The sequence below is a fragment of the Rutilus rutilus genome (genome assembly GCF_951802725.1).
Source record: "Rutilus rutilus genome assembly, chromosome: 2".
Taxonomy (NCBI): Eukaryota; Metazoa; Chordata; class Actinopteri; order Cypriniformes; family Leuciscidae; genus Rutilus; species Rutilus rutilus.
The window spans coordinates 57030488-57047568 of NC_140210.1; the positions used below are offsets into that span (position 1 = coordinate 57030488).

The 17081-nt window shown below is 39.2% G+C and overlaps 1 protein-coding gene across 1 annotated transcript; it reads left to right on the forward strand.

The window, feature by feature from the left end:
• Positions 1-574: 574 nt before the first annotated feature.
• Positions 575-16437, forward strand: LOC311286384 (uncharacterized protein). The gene is made up of 4 exons (XM_084402586.1): positions 575-601; positions 1327-1494; positions 1700-2084; positions 15088-16437. Exons 2-4 carry the CDS (start codon positions 1327-1329, stop codon positions 16083-16085), a joined length of 1551 nt encoding a protein of 516 aa, XP_084258712.1. The 5' UTR covers positions 575-601; the 3' UTR covers positions 16086-16437.
• The last annotated feature ends 644 nt before the right edge of the window (positions 16438-17081 follow it).

Genomic DNA, 17081 nt, shown 5'->3' on the forward strand with positions numbered 1-17081 from the left:
CAAAGAAATACATCCTCTGGATGGAACATTTTATTTTATTTTTTATTTTTTTGAGGCAGCTAACTTCTCTTTAATGTGCAGGCTGATAGTTTTATTTATTTAGCATAGGCCTATTGGTCTCATGTTAACAAAAAACAGCTTCTTTTAGCAGTAATACTAACTCTAAAAACATGGCAGTACCACATCAGGGCAATGAATTATTTACCACAGTTCATGTTTAGAGAGCAGAACTGATTCAGACACAGAAATACAATAATACACGATACGGAAACATTAGGAAATCAAGTGGTGTCGTGAACATGACAAATCAAGAACAAAAATAACAGCTAGAAACTTACATCGTGGTCATCAAATGAACAATTTTACTTTTACCATAGAGAGAAACATAAACATCGTGTTCTAGCTGGCGGTATTTTCACGTTCATAGCAGCACCACAGGAATTCAAGCTTGTTTTTGATTGAGATAACGAGATTAGAAAGTTTGCTGTAGACACGATATCTACTAGCGTTTCTTCCTGAAACCTGTAGGAGTCGCTGTGACGCTCTTCAGTCCGCCGGTTAAACCACTGAAGAAGAGGAAGCCTGGCGCGCTCAGACTGAGGTGTGTTGTTTTTAACTGTGTGTGTGATTGTTGATTTTCTGTCTGTAGTGTTTTAATGAGCTTTAAATTAAAAAAAAATGTTAGCATTTATCATAAAAAAAAAAAAAACGAATTAACCATGATTTTACCACAGTAACCATAGTAAAGGGTATTTGTAATAATAGTAAGTATATTTGTAACGTTAGTTATAAACACACATTAGCCTTTGCTTACTACAGTAGCTGTGTTTTAACTGTGATATTTGTAATAAAACCATAGTCAACACGTTTAATTTTAAATGCTGGACACTTAAATGATGCTTAGAAACGAGTACAAGTATCACATTATCTGTGTTTAAATCCAGAAGCTAAATTTAAGTTTTAGATAATGATGATAATGTATCATAATGATATTCTTATGATAATGAATTTAAACATAAACACGCTTAAACATATTTATTTTATATCTGTAATTAATATCTACCTGTGTATTAATATTCTCAGAAACTGCAATAATTTTCTTATTCTGTGTAGTTCTGTTCTCTTTCATTATCATTAGTCATTTTGAGTTAAATCAGTGTAAGTTCATTATAATTCAATTCACATTTACTTGTATAGCGCTTTTCACAATCACAATACACATCGTTTCAAAGCAGCTTTACAGAAAATGCTCGAGTCCACGTTACAACTTAGATTGATATAAATGTGGATAAATGTGTCTTGTAATAATGATATGTTTGTCTTCAGATGTTGACCATGAGAGCGCAGATGGATGTGATCTGCTGTAAATCAGTAGGAACTGATCTGTCCATGCTGGATATTGAGGATTTCATCACTGAAATCTGTCAGCTGAAGAAAGAGGTGGCGTCACTGGAGGCAAAGCTGAGAGAAAGAGGAGACAACCCCAACAGAGAGGTTTGAGCAGCTCATCATTTCATCCTTCAGCTCAATCAAACCAAAGTTTTGTTAGCTTCTCACTTCTTATGCACATCTCAAATTAAGCCAGCAGCAAAATATGCAAACAAATAACCAATATACCCACTAGAGATAACTGCTGAGTAATGAGGCTAATATCAACAGGTTGTTGTTTATTTGTGTTGATCTATGATGTGTTTGTCAGGATCTGGAGAAGGCTTCAGTGTGTGTGACTGATGGGACAGAAGCTCAGGATTCAGTCTGGAGATCCAGAGACACACAGGACTCAGAGCTAAGCCTCACTTTACTGTGTTATACTGACGCTCAGGATCATGGATCCGCTGATCAAACCTCTGACTGTAACGCTGGAGAACAGCAGATGAAGATGTGCTCCGTCAAACTGGAGGACTGCAGGAACCTGATAGAGAGACGAGGAGAAGAAACCACAGCAGAGGAACAACAACAGAGCCATGAGGAGGAGGATGAAGATGATGTTCAGAATGAGGATGATGAAGGAAATGATGTTGAGGATGAAGAAAATGAAGATGAGGATAATCGAAATGATGACAATGATGATTTTATTCCTTCAGGTATGTATCTTCCATTTATGATCTTTTGTTATAGTAAATCATAGTCAGAATGTGTGTAAACATTTAGTTGTGCTCCTAAATCAGCAGGTGCAGACATTAGTTACTGTGAACCGATGTGTTGAAAACACTGTATCATGAGCTGCATCACAATTTCACATTTATCTTTCATTTTTAAGCTCTAGAAGTTATAGAAAAATATAGACAGATATTATAGAATTTCATGATGTTAAGTGCATGATTCATTAAATCTAATTGTGTTCATTTTAAGTTAGACATTTTGGTACCACTTTACAATAAGGTTCCATTAGTTAACACAGATATACTGTACGTTCTTTGCCAATTACAGTGTAAACTACAAGCTCAATTTAACAACACAAGCACATATTAAATATATTGCCATTATTATTGTATAAATATATTTGTTTATATTGAATGTGTTTGAATATTTAACTAGTATACGCACTGGGACTTTTCATTGTTTGTATTACTCCACTTGCCTGTGTTTGCGCAACTTGCATCATTAAGCCAGTAGGTGGAGACAAGTGACTGTCTCTATCAGTGAGCAATTGAACCATTAATTGAACAGATTAGTCCAAAAACATTTATTAATTTAGGAAAGAAACAAGTTGCTGAAACTGATCTTTGATGGTCATACTACTTGCTCATGCCTCTAGACACAGAAGGATTGCATTGGCGTTTGATTGAAATTTAACATCTATGCAAACTAATCCTTGAAACTTTTCTCATTTAAGGCCATTCCTGTTTGGAATATGTGATTGTGTATTGTCAACAATAAGCAGAAACGTCCTGCATCTCCATTTTGTTGTGTATTGTCAACAATAAGCAGAAACGTCCTGCATCTCCATTTTGTAGTGTGGATCATTCATTGTGACATTTAAACTGATTCTCATGTTTAAGAATCTTGTTTTCTGCTTGATAAATAATTTATGCTACTGCCCACTGACATGATTTTAAAGCTACTTTTTTATTTGGCCTTCAAACACTTTAAAAGGCACGTGCTGATTGGGAAAATCTAAATTTTCTATAGACTCTATTAACATGACTTACCATTAATAAAGCATTTAATAATATAATAATAATTTATTAATGGTAAGTCATGTTAATAAAGAGTCAAATGTACAAATGTTTGTAACATCAGTTAATGTTGAAATAGTGATTTTTTTAAAAAAGAACATTTTGATTTTCCCGATCTGCACATGTGCCTTTTAAAGTGTTTGTCTTTAAAGTGTAAAAGTAGCTTTAAAAGCATGTCAATGGGCAGGTAAACAAATTAAATAACATACAATAATACATATACACCGCATAAAACATCAACATGTCCAGGAATGTAAGATTTACAAAATCAGTATATAAAAACAAATTATTTACTACACAGTCATCAGTGGTTGCTGATTTGTTTTGATAGTAGCCAGTACTTAAGCTTGGTTTTAAAAATTGTGAAGCTATCAATGTTTCGGATGTTTATGGGTATGGAATTCCATACTCCTCCTTGAACTGCCACCTTACCGTGGTGGAGGGGTTTGAGTACCCGAATAACCCTAGTAGCTATGTTGTCCGGGGCTATTTGCCCCTGGAAGGGTCTCCCAAGGCAAACAGGTCCTAGGTGACGGGTCAGACTAAGAGCGGTTCAAAAACCTCTTATGATGGACTTAACCCTCTGAGGTTGGCAATCACGCCGGCGTGATCTGCTCGCTTTTTTCCTTATCAGTTGAATTGAGACTCGAAATACTCTTTTGACTTTGATTTTACAAACAATTTTCATACATCAATCGATTCTGTTAAACGTGTATTATTTTTGTGTATACTCACAATAAAAACAAAGTGTTGTGCTTTTTGCCAAATAAAGAAAAATAAACACGAAGCAAGTTCTGCCTTCTCTCTGTCAGTGTAGTCCATTCTGAAACGCGTCCGAAACTGAACAATAACTCAGCGAATACTCAGTCAATCAGGCATACAGACACACAGGCATGAAGCTTGAATTCTCTTCTTTTAAATGAAGTAATTTATATAAAAAACAAATATTCTCAGTTCATGTAATCTGTAAGAAAAGAGCGAGATGTCAGTCATTCTCATCTCATCTAATTATTTTTAATGTGAGAGCATCCACGGAGAGCGCGCGCTATTCAAACGCAAATGACTGAGGCAATCCACGCAAACCTGTGAACGCCCCCATATCAGCTCGAGAAAACACAAGTTTAATCAGATCATTGTACTTGTTTAACTTACACCGTCTCGCAGCGCTGTGAGGAATAATAATAATGGAAAATGTACCTCAGAAGTGCAGGAATTTCGAGGAGCAAGGGATCCGACTGAGCTGAGGAATACTGTAGTGTTTTTTTTTCCTTCTCAAGTGAATCGCGTTTCTGTGTGTGAATGAATGAACGGCAGAGTTGCGCGCTTTTTACCACAGCTCGCAAAAAGACAGTTTAAATTTAAATCGCGTTTATGTGTGTGAATGAATGATGATGTTTTAGCAAACTGTATTGCTATACTGAGATGAGTAAAAATCGACTGAAATATGTTGAAATAAAATGTAGGCTATTTGTATAAGCAATGTATTAAACTGCAAATTAACATTTATATGCCCTAATATTTCATAAAAACAACGTTACAGTCAGACAAAATATGAAAGACAACATTTTGTTGACTAGATTTGGGTACAGTTTTTACTGTAGAATATACTGCTACATCAAATAAGCTTTTGTTTAGCAATTTCTGCTCATATGTTATATATATATATATATATATAAATAAAGTAAAAATAAAGTCATCAACTAAGATGTTAGCTGTTCCAATTTTGGCTATATTCAAACTAATGAATACATATGATAAAATGTAGGCCTATAATATTTTTTTACAAAGAAAGAGTACACTTGAAATATTGTTGAAATTGTAATTATTGTTGTAATTGTAACCTTTTTAATAAAATAGCAAATAGGGATGCAACGATACCATTTTTTCAGAACCGATCCGATCCGATACCAAAAATTCTGAGTATCGGCCGATACCGATCCGTACCGATACCAGCGCAGTTTTTTTTTAATCAAGTAGAATTTCTATAACTCTGTGTTGAACTGATAATAAGAACTGAAAAAAAATAAATACAACAACAAAAAATATATGATCATAATCTGACATAAATGCTATTATAAACTAGATTAGTGTATAATTCAGCAGTAAAATTTAGTCTAGAAAAATCACGAGTGCACAATAATTGTGAATTTATTTTGTGAAAAAAAAAAAAAAAAAAAAAGTTTAGTGGGGAACAAATTAGAGACAATAAGTGTAACACTAAATCTGGTAAAACTTTACACATTGCTCTTTGTATTGTTGTAAAATACATTCATGAAAAACAAGATAAAAATCAAAAATAGCAATTATTTTATATCCTACTATAAAATTGAGAATTTTTTTTAATGTATAGCACAGCTGTTTAATGAGGTAGCAACATAATAGATAGGACAGAACAAGAACGGCTATAATCTTTCATTGCGTCCCTGTATTATGATATGAAAGGCTCCAATACAGTGCGGCACAAAGCGCTTATGCGCATCCCGAGCGCAGAATGATGCGCTTGAAGCAGCATGAGTCACAGCGCGCAGCGCGTCGAGTCTGCATTGGAAAGTTTAAAGCACAAAGAAAATACATATTGATGCGTAGTGTATTATACAGTATCTATCTATGCAATAGTCTATTCAGCATTTTCTTTTAACAGTTTTAAATTTCAGTTACTGTGCGCGTGAAGAATAAATAGTGCTCTGACTTTACTACAGTGTTGTGATCTAACAGACACCCGGTAGAAAGTAACATGATTAAGGTACAGCAATAAAGTCCAGCAAGATAAAGTTGTTTTATGCGAAACCATAGACCTTTATCTACAGATCAAGTATAATAATAGTAACATTGAATCATCTTGGAGAGAGTTTCATCGTGTTAACTGTCGTAACCGAACGCGACGCGCTGTTTGAGTGCTGAATGAAGAATGATTGACAGCCGGAGCTGAGGTAAACATTTACCTTGAATTTAACAACTTAAATATTAATTTATATCTCACATTATACTATATAATGGCTTCAGAACACTTATAATATTGTGCAAGAAACCGTATGGTGCTTTATAATGTTTGTGTGCCTTTTGTGGGGCTTAACAATAACACTGAATAGTATACGCACAATATCGGATTTGGATCGGCCTCATCTGACCGATACCCGATCCGGCAAAAATGGCAGTATCGGAGCCGATACCGATACTGAGTATCGGATCGGTGCATCCCTAATAGCAAAACATATTTACAAGATGTAAGCAAAATCTTAAATGGTCAATATAAGTCTTCTTCTAAATATATCTTTTGTCCTTGCATTCATTCTTGGCTCAGTCAGTGTCACACCTGAATGAATGACTCATTATGCAGAGTCATTACGCATAATGGGTAGGACTTTGTATTCTTAGGTGTAAACCACTCCTCGTTCACGCCCCCCTCGCATATTGGCTTTCCAAGCAAAACCTGTCTTACACAATTTAAATCAATGTATTGTTTTATGTGAACGATAAAGCAAGACTATTTTCACATAATTTTGAAGCCAGAACTTGAAGCGACAACATCCATTAGTCAAAAGTCTTGTGGACATATTTAGTATGAGTTTTGTGGTCAACTCAGCAACTTTCATTTTTATTTTTTTTAATAACCACGCATAAACATTATTCTCTTAAAAATACAAACATCTACATACATGATGCTCACATATTATGGTAGCCCTGTTTGTGCTATATAGAGTGAATTTACTCCTTTGCCATTATCATGTTTATAAATAACTGAAAAAAGCACAAATGTCAGGGCATGTCAAAACATCCCAAGGGCCCCAAAAACACCTTAGACCCCAGAGGGTTAAATCGAGGACCGTGACAGCGCCTGGCATGGCGCAGCAGGGGCCACACCCTGGAGCCAGGCCTGGGATTGGGGCTCGTATGGGAGCGCCTGGTGGCCGGGCCGCCCCCATGGGGTCCGGCCGGGCTCAGCCCGAAGGAGCGATGTGGGGACACCTTCCCGTGGGCCCACCACTTGCAGGAGGGACCATAAGGGGTCGGTACTTAGTGGATCGGGCGGCAGTCGAAGGCGGGAGCCTCGACAACCCAATCCCTGGACACGGAAACTAGCTTTAGGGACGTGGAACGTCACCTCGCTGGCGGGGAAGGAGCCTGAGATTGTGTGGGAGGTTGAGAGGTACCGACTAGAGATCGGGATCACCTCCACGCACTGCTTGGGCTCTGGAACCACATTCATGGAGAGAGGATGGACTCTTTTCCACTCTGGAGTAGCCCATGGTGAGTGGCGGCGGGCTGGTGTGGGGTTGCTTATAGCCCCCCCAGCTCAGCCGCCATGTGTTGGAGTTCACCCCGGTGAACAAGAGGGTCGCTTCCCTGCGCCTTCGGGTCGGGGATAGGTCTCTGACTATTGTGTGCGTCCAATGGCCAAACGGCAGTGCAGAGTACCCGGCCTTCTTGGGGTCTCTGGAAGGGGTGCTGGAAAGTCCTCTGACTGGGGACTCCGTCATTCTACTGGGGGACTTCAACGCCCACGTGGGCAGCGACAGTGACACCTGGAGAAGCGTGATTGGGACCCCTTGATCTGAACCCGAGCTGTGTTCTGTTTTTGGACTTCTGTGCTAGTTACAGCTTGTCCATAATAAACAACATGTCCAAGCATAAGGGTGTCCATCAGTGCACGTGGCATCAGGACGCCCTAGGCCGAAGGTTGATGGTCAACTTTGTGGTCGTTTCATCCGACCTCCAGGTGAAGAGAGGGGCGGAGCTGTCAACTGATCACCACCTGGTGGTGAGTTGGATCCGATGGCAGGGGAGGAAGCTGGACAGACTCGGCAGACCCTAACATACTGTAAGGGTCTGCTGGGAACGTTTGGCTAAGTCTCCTGTCAGAGAGCTTCGGCGGAGCTTTGACCGGATCCCGAGGGAGACTGGAGACATGGAGTCCGAGTGGACCATGTTCTCCTCCTCCATTGTCAACACGGCCGCTCGGTGCTGTGGCCGTAAGGTCTCTGGTGCCTGACGAGGCGGCAATCCCCGAACCCAGTGGTGGACACCGGAAGTAAGGGATGCCGTCAAGCTGAAGGAGGAGTCCTATCGGGCCTGGCTGGCTTGTGGGACTCCTGAAGCAGCTGACTGGTACTGGCAGGCCAAGCGGACTGCAGCCCTGGTGGTTGTGGAGGCAAAAAAATGGCTTGGGAGGAGTTCGGTGAGGCCATGGAGAAGGACTACCGACTGGCCTCTAAGAGATTCTGGCAAAGCCTCCGGTGCTTCAGGAGAGGGAAGCAGTGCCCTACCAATGCTGTTTACAGTGGAGTTTGGCAGCTGTTGACCCCAACTGGGGATGTCATTGGATTGTGGAAGGAATACTTCGAGGATCTCCTCAATCCCGCCCAACACGTCTTCCATTGAGGAAGCAGAGGCTAAGGGCTCAGGGATGGACTCGTCCATCACCCAAGCTGAAGTCACCGAGGTAGTTAAGAAGCTCCTCGGTGGCAAGGCACCAGGGGTGGATGAGATCCGCCCTGAGTACCTCAAGTCTCTGGATGTTGTGGGGCTGTCTTGGCTGACACACATCTGTACAGCAAACCCCTGTACAGCAAAAGCAGTCGTTGGTGGCCTGGTTTACTGGTCGAAAAAGTTCAAACTTAGCTTGGTCAAAGCTCCGCCGAAGCTCTCTGACAGGAGACTTAGCCAAACGTTCCCAGCAGACCCTTACAGTATGTTTGGGTCTGCCGAGTCTGTCCAGCTTCCTCCCCTGCCATCGGATCCAACTCACCACCAGGTGGTGATCAGTTGACAGCTCCGCCCCTCTCTTCACCTGGAGGTCGGCCTCTAAGAGATTCTGGCAAAGCCTCCGGTGCTTCAGGAGAGGGAAGCAGTGCCCTACCAATGCTGTTTACAGTGGAGTTTGGCAGCTGTTGACCCCAACTTGGGGATGTTATTGGATTGTGGAAGGAATACTTCGAGGATCTCCTCAATCCCGCCCGACACGTCTTCCATCGAGGAAGCAGAGGCTAAGGGCTCAGGGATGGACTCGTCCATCACCCAAGCTGAAGTCACCGAGGTAGTTAAGAAGCTCCTCGGTGGCAAGGCACCAGGGGTGGATGAGATCCGCCCTGAATACCACAAGTCTCTGGATGTTGTGGGGCTGTCTTGGCTGACACACATCTGTACAGCAAACCCCTGTACAGCAAAAGCAGTCGTTGGTGGCCTGGTTTACTGGTCGAAAAAGTTCAAACTTTCTTTTAGTCGTCATTCTATTTAATTGTTCTTTATGTATACAGCCATTCAGGTTAAGAATAGTGTTTTGTAGAGTTGCTATCGGACTTACAGATCGATTGTCGCTTCCTTGATGCAATTCAGGGGCATTTACAAACTGAGGTGTATCCGGTAAAAATGGCTATCGTTCAACTTTGCAGACTGGTCCCAGATTTGAATGAACGTCACCTGCCAGTAGTATCGTAATTAGCCACAGTAGCTAGTTAGTTCGTCCAATTCGCGAACTAATGACTCCTTTGAACCGATTAATTTAAATGAATGGTTAAAACAACTGATCTTTCCAACAGTGAACTCAGGAGATGTCTGGGTAACACTTTACAATAAGGTTCTATTTATTACATAAATTACATAAATACAGTTTGCTTACTGAAGCTTAAGCTTTAAAATAAATATAACCACTTGTTTTTTTGAAAAGCATATGACTAAATTTTTCCACACAGTGCTATCAAGAATCAATAAGAGAATCGTTAAAGAATCGGATCGATAAGCAGACTCGTCAGTGGCATTGATATTGATACAATCTTATCAATTCCCATCCCTAGTTAGTCATGTTAATAAAGAGTCTACAAATGTTAACACATCAGTTAATGTTGAAATAGTGTACACTTTACAATAATGTTCACAAAATCCATTAATAAATACTTTGCTGAATGCAAGTAATGATAGTAAAGCACATATAAACATGAACAACATGTTTTCCCGCTAGTTTCCACTGTAGAATTATTTTTACCGAAAGCCCAAATCAATGCTTAATTATTAAATAATGTTGATATGGTACACAACAGCATTTTTACCCTTAGGGGTTGATGTGGATTTAGAAATGTTCATCCTTAGAGCCAGCCCTGATTGGCTGCTTGAATCTCAATTTAAAAGAACGTCCAGTTCGCGGTCTTTCTTTCTTTTGCCCATCGGTGGAGAAGAAGTCATAGCACGGTTACTCATGGTTCTTACAGGGCTTTCAACCGAGGAGGTCCTTCAAAAAATATCAGAAGCAGGCATAGAAGTAACCGACGTCGAGATGAAAGGAGATTAAATGGACAAATGACACTTATTCAGTTGATGATAATTTATATATGTGACACCCACGAGGGCCAAATAAAAAAGAGAAAAAAACAGATATATCACCAAAGACAATAAGTTGTAGAAAAATACAAAATTCTTTATTAAACAATACCATAAAATTATTCAGGACATGAACTGATTCAGCTGACAGGGGGAGCAATTTCTTAATTTGTCCAACTAGGAATACAAAGAAACCTGAGCTACCTATACAGGGGACACTTCACTGCATTCTGTGAAAACCACAGCAAACCCTCATAAGCCCTTCACTACAAACGGGAGTATGTGATACACGTTCACAATTAGTAACCACACAAATCAACCCACAAGACCTATAAGGGCTCTATTAAATTGTACTCCCAGTTCTCCACCGTTCACGATGGGAAACTACCCCCTGCTGCTTGATCAAGGGTGAAGAGCAGTTTACATTAAATACATAATTTAAAGAAAAAAAAGACAAAAAAATAGATAAATAAACAATTCCACTAGCCAGCGACAAATCAACCAATACATTAAACAAAAACCATAAACAAAAAACAACCACACATAAAGCTGGCTAGGAAATTAATTACCACAAATAAGTCAGGGAGCAGTCAATTTCACAATTGTCACATAAAACCAAACAAACATAAGACACAACAAAAAAACAATATAAGAGAACAGCGACAAGCAATCAACATCCAACACCCTATAATAAAATAGAATATTTTTCATGAGTGTCGGTCACATCCAAATAACAAACAAAAAAATTAAAATTAATAACCATACCTTTAAGGTGCACAGCCAGACAAATACATGGTGGTCCTGAATTTATTCCATCAGGCAAACCGTTCTAAACCGTTCTGTAATTACCATAATTACAAACTTATACCCACATGTAGGGGTGGGAGATATTGACAGAAATTAATATCTCAATATTTTTTTCCAATATCTCGATATCGATATTCAGATGATATTTTTGCCATCCTTCAAAGAAATGTGTGCAAACTGGCAAAGAAGGTCCAGTTGGTCTTTTGACTTGCTGCATTTGACCTATTATTGTAGGCTATAGAAAAAAAAACAATAAAGGAGCTAACTAAACAGAATCTGAGGCAGCCCCTACTTTTTCCATTTACAAAAAAAAAACCAATCAAAAAAAAAAACGGAACTAGGCACCTCTTGCAACAGTGATTATTAAATCAAACAACAATGTTGTTGATGATAAATTCAAAGTAAAAAAAAAAATATATATTTTCAAAACGCTATAAATCCATCCATTTTTCCCCCTAAACGTTATAAATCCATCTATTTTTTTCCCAAAAATTTATGGTTGGTCTTTCAAAAAAAGTCTTTTGTCTTTTATTTTTCGTGTTTGCATTTATGAGGAAAAAAACTAAATTAAGTGACAGTTCTCCATTATGGACGTGAGTGCTCTGAAAGCGGCACTAAAAGACTTTCAAACTTTCATAGAGACCTCAAAACAGAAAGCACAAAGCCTTTCTTTAAAACGAATTTCGCTTTGTATTAATTGTATCTTAATTTTAATACATTTTTCATTAACCAATTTCCTGGATTTAATACATAAAAAGTAAATATAGGCTAGCAATCACAATATAAGGTGCTTGAACTGGAGATTATATCATCATGAAACGTAGCCTACTCGCCTCACAGGCCTAAAAAATGTGAAATATATTTACAGAAAGCTGGTTCTAAACAAAACCATCCAAAACAAAATAAAACTATGTAGCCTAATAAATGTGCATTTCTCCGGTGCGTTCACTAGCCTACTGCGAAGATCACGAGTCAATAGACTATATCGTCAACTTCATCTTTGCAGCCGACACAGAAATTAATTAATTAGTTAACAATTCAAATGTCTTATTGCAATATTTTACATATTCATAATCATTACTTTTGCTGGTTCTTTGAGGCAGCTTTTTAGGTTTATGGCGTTTTAGAAAAGAGCTCTTCACGTACAAACACCATTTCACCAAGGCACAGCGGCCCTTCAGCACATAAGAACAAAAAGATAAAAAGCACGGACTTACTAATTATGAAACTTTGATGTGGTTGAACAGGTGAAACTGTCACAAATTCCTCTGCAACTCAAACCTTCTCAGTACGAGTTATGAAGGAAGAAAACAGCATTACAGTTTTCAGCGCGTCCTCCTCTGATTGCTGTGTTGTGACTGAAAAAGTGCGTGCAGGAGCACATGCGCAAAACGTAGGTTTGTAAAATGTCCTTTTGTAAAATGACATATGATAAAATAAAAATAATTCATATATCATTTTAAAAACGGTTTTGCGCATGTGGTTCTGCGCGCACTATTTCGAATTTACGTATGAATGTGCGTTTTTGACGACGCGGGACCATGGGCTGGGCCACTCGGAGGTTGCTTCCGGGAATAGTACTGCCCTACAGTATTAAAAATCGCTACATATAATTGTTTTGAATATAGTGTGCGTTATTTGTTTTCTCTTTAACTTCTTTCAGCTCTTTTCATGTTTGGGGGGTCAGATTGTACAAATTATGAAATATTCGATATCCCAATTTTGCATATCGTCCAGACAACAATTTGGATATTATCGTCTAAACGATATATCTCCCACCTCTACCCACATGATGCATTAATGGATTCCAATACCCTCAATTAAAAAAATAATTAAATCTATACTGGTGCTGGTGACTGCATCAGTACAATAAAAACATCCCTTGTAATAGTACACCAAAAAAATACAGGTTTACCTTCAATTGAGAGAAAGAAGTACACCACAGGACACCCAGTCCCACAGGGCTACTAGCCAAATGGCTAACTGGTGCTACAAGGACCCCGGCTGCCTTTCCATATTGCCTGTCCTTTCAATTTGGCCACCCTATCAGCAATCTGTAATGGGATTGGTAGTTGCTTCTCCTACTTACATTGCTACATATATCACAGTTAGACATTGTGTTTAAAATGAAACTGTTGGAAAATGTGGAATTGAAAAGGATTTAATAAATTCTGATTTTAATTCAGTGTGTGTGTGTGTAATATATACACTCACCTAAATGATTATTAGGAACACCTGTTCAATTTCTCATTAATGCAATTATCTAATCAACCAATCACATGGCAGTTGCTTCAATGCATTTAGGGGTGTGGTCCTGGTCAAGACAATCTCCTGAACTCCAAACTTAATGTCAGAATGGGAAAGAAAGGTGATTTAAGCAATTTTGAGCGTGGCATGGTTGTTGGTGCCAGACGGGCCGGTCTGAGTATTTCACAATCTGCTCAATTACTGGGATTTTCATGCACAACCATTTCTAGGGTTTACAAAGAATGGTGTGAAAAGGGAAAAACATCCAGTATGCGGCAGTCCTGTGGGCGAAAATGCCTTGTTGATGCTAGAGGTCAGAGGAGAATGGGCCAACTGATTCAAGCTGATAGAAGAGCAACTTTGACTGAAATAACCACTCGTTACAACTGAGGTATGCAGCAAAGCATTTGTGAAGCCACAACATGCACAACCTTGAGGCGGATGGGCTACAACAGCAGAAGACCCCACCGGGTACCACTCATCTCCACTACAAATAGGAAAAAGAGGCTACAATTTGCACAAGCTCACCAAAATTGGACAGTTGAAGACTGGAAAAATGTTGCCTGGTCTGATGAGTCTCGATTTCTGTTGAGACATTCAGATGGTAGAGTCAGAATGTGGCGTAAACAGAATGAGAACATGGATCCATCATGCCTTGTTACCACTGTGCAGGCTGGTGGTGGTGGTGTGGGGGATGTTTTCTTGGCACACTTTAGGCCCCTTAGTGCCAATTGGGCATCGTTTAAATGCCACGGCCTACCTGAGCATTGTTTCTGACCATGTCCATCCCTTTATGACCACCATGTACCCATCCTCTGATGGCTACTTCCAGCAGGATAATGCACCATGTCACAAAGCTCGAATCATTTCAAATTGGTTTCTTGAACATGACAATGAGTTCACTGTACTAAAATGGCCCCCACAGTCACCAGATCTCAACCCAATAGAGCATCTTTGGGATGTGGTGGAACGGGAGCTTCGTGCCCTGGATGTGCATCCCACAAATCTCCATCAACTGCAAGATGCTATCCTATCAATATGGGCCAACATTTCTAAAGAATGCTTTCAGCACCTTGTTGAATCAATGCCACGTAGAATTAAGGCAGTTCTGAAGGCGAAAGGGGGTCAAACACAGTATTAGTATGGTGTTCCTAATAATCCTTTAGGTGAGTGTGTGTGTGTGTGTATATATATATATATATATATATATATATATATATATATATATATATATTTTTTTTTTTTTTTTTCTGAGAGTGTAGTGTCAACTGCTACATAAACTAATGTATATATGTACAGTAAGTTAACCTTACAAAACAGTAAAGCTTTTCACAGGCATTGTTCAAGGTTAGTTCATGTTAACTAATGTTAACTAATTGTGCTGTTAATGTGCATTAGTATATGTGTGAGTTAACATAAACAAAGATTAACTAATGCTGAACAGGGGCGTTGTTCATGGTTAGTTCATGTTAACTAATGCATTAACTAATGGAACCTTATTGTATAGTGTTACCAACATTTTAATGCTTTTTTTTATTTTCAGATGTGAATGGCGATTCAACCTCGACATCAAAAGATCAGCTGAAGGTCAAGAGTTTCTCCTGCGTCACCTGTGGGAAAACATTGAGCTCACTGGGATATTTAGCGAGACATGAGAGAACACACACAGAACAGAAAAGCTTCTCCTGCAAGAGATGCAACATCAGCTTTCCTACCTTAGAAGAGAAGAGACGTCATTCAAAAGAGCACAGCGGGAAGAAGGAGTTTCGCTGCGAACAGTGCGGGAAGGATTTTTTCACCACTCCATCTAATATGACAGTTCATATGAAGACACACACTGGCGAAAAGACTTTCCACTGCAGTGAGTGCGACAAGTATTTCAGGAACAAAAAATCTCTTCGTGTTCACAAGCGGATGCACACGGGGGAAAAGCCGTACAAGTGCCCTCACTGCGAGAAGAGTTACAGCCACAAATGCCATCTGATGATCCATGTGCGCGTTCACACCAACGAGAGGCCGTACCAGTGCAGCGAATGTGGGAAAACCTTCACAAACTCAACCTGTCTAAAGTCACACCAGAAAATGCACTCTCAGGAGAAACCGTATCAGTGTTCACACTGCGATAGAAGTTTCCGTCAAAAATCTCAATTGACTTTGCATGAGAGGACTCACACCGGAGAGAAACCGTACCTGTGCTCCTACTGCGGGAGGAGCTTCTTTAATCCGACTCATTTTGGAGTTCATCAGAGAGTTCACACTGGAGAAAGACCGTATCACTGTAGCGTTTGTGGGAAGAGTTTCGCTATAAAGTTTATCCTAAAAAATCACCAGCGGATTCATACAGGAGAAAGACCGTTCAAGTGTTCTCAGTGTGACAAGACGTTTGCTCGGTTAGACGTCCTGAAGACTCATGAGCGTGTTCATACAGGAGAGAAGCCTTACCGCTGCTCCATCTGCGACGAGAGATTTGCTTATTCAGGTCGTTTTCTGACCCACCAGAAGAAACACGCTAAAGAACAAACTGCTTCTGAATCATCATAGTGTCTTTTCATCAGTAAATCTGGATAAAAGACTCATTGAGCTCATCCTGAAACTGTACATTCAGCCAGTAGGAGGCAGTGTCACATTGCGCTTTCATGTGGTTTGAGAGAGTTAGAGATGGATTGAACCAAACTATGCAAATGAAGTTGTTCGACAGAATAGAAAAATGATTGTATATTGAACTTGACCTATTAAAATGCCTCAAGATAGTATCTATGAGTTCCTGGATTTCATAACGCTGATAAACATGTTTTAAATGTTAAAAGTGGCTCAATGATGATTGTATTTGTTCCATTGTTGGATGATTTTAATTTAATTTAATTTAAATTAAAAAAATACGTTTTATTTCATCACGACAGAGCCATGGTGTTCTTTTCACACAATGTTACTAATTTTCAATTTCATGTGTTTTCCCAGAGCGTTTGTGCCACCACATTACACACGTCACTTGAAGAGAGTTACAGACCTGTCTCTCTCCTACCATTCATAGCGAAAACACTTGAACGAGTTGCTTTCAACCAAGTATCATCTTCCTGTCTCAGAACAACCAGCTGGATGTCAACCAATCCGGCTTATTTGTCAGATTAACATATAAATATCTTATGTTGTTGAATGTAAAAATATTAATTTTAAGGGCACCTTGTTTTGAAACTAAATGAGAAAAGATGATGCAGAGATAATTTGCCTGTACTACATTTTCACCGTATTACAGGCAAAATTCACCGTTTTGAACTTAATATTGAGTTATACACGCTTACTCTCATGTGAAGCACAACGCGTAGACGTGACCTAAATAAGAGATTCGTTGTGCAGTGTGTAGTTAGATTCATTGATTTTGACAGGTGTTTTCACGTTTCACTGCTCTCTTTGGTTGCGTTGTGTAGTTATACACTAAAAATCACAAAACAAATACAAAACAAAAACAACAGCAAAAATAAAAGCAAATAGTAGGAATATTCAGCTGCATAATTTATTCATGCCGCAATGCATGCTGGG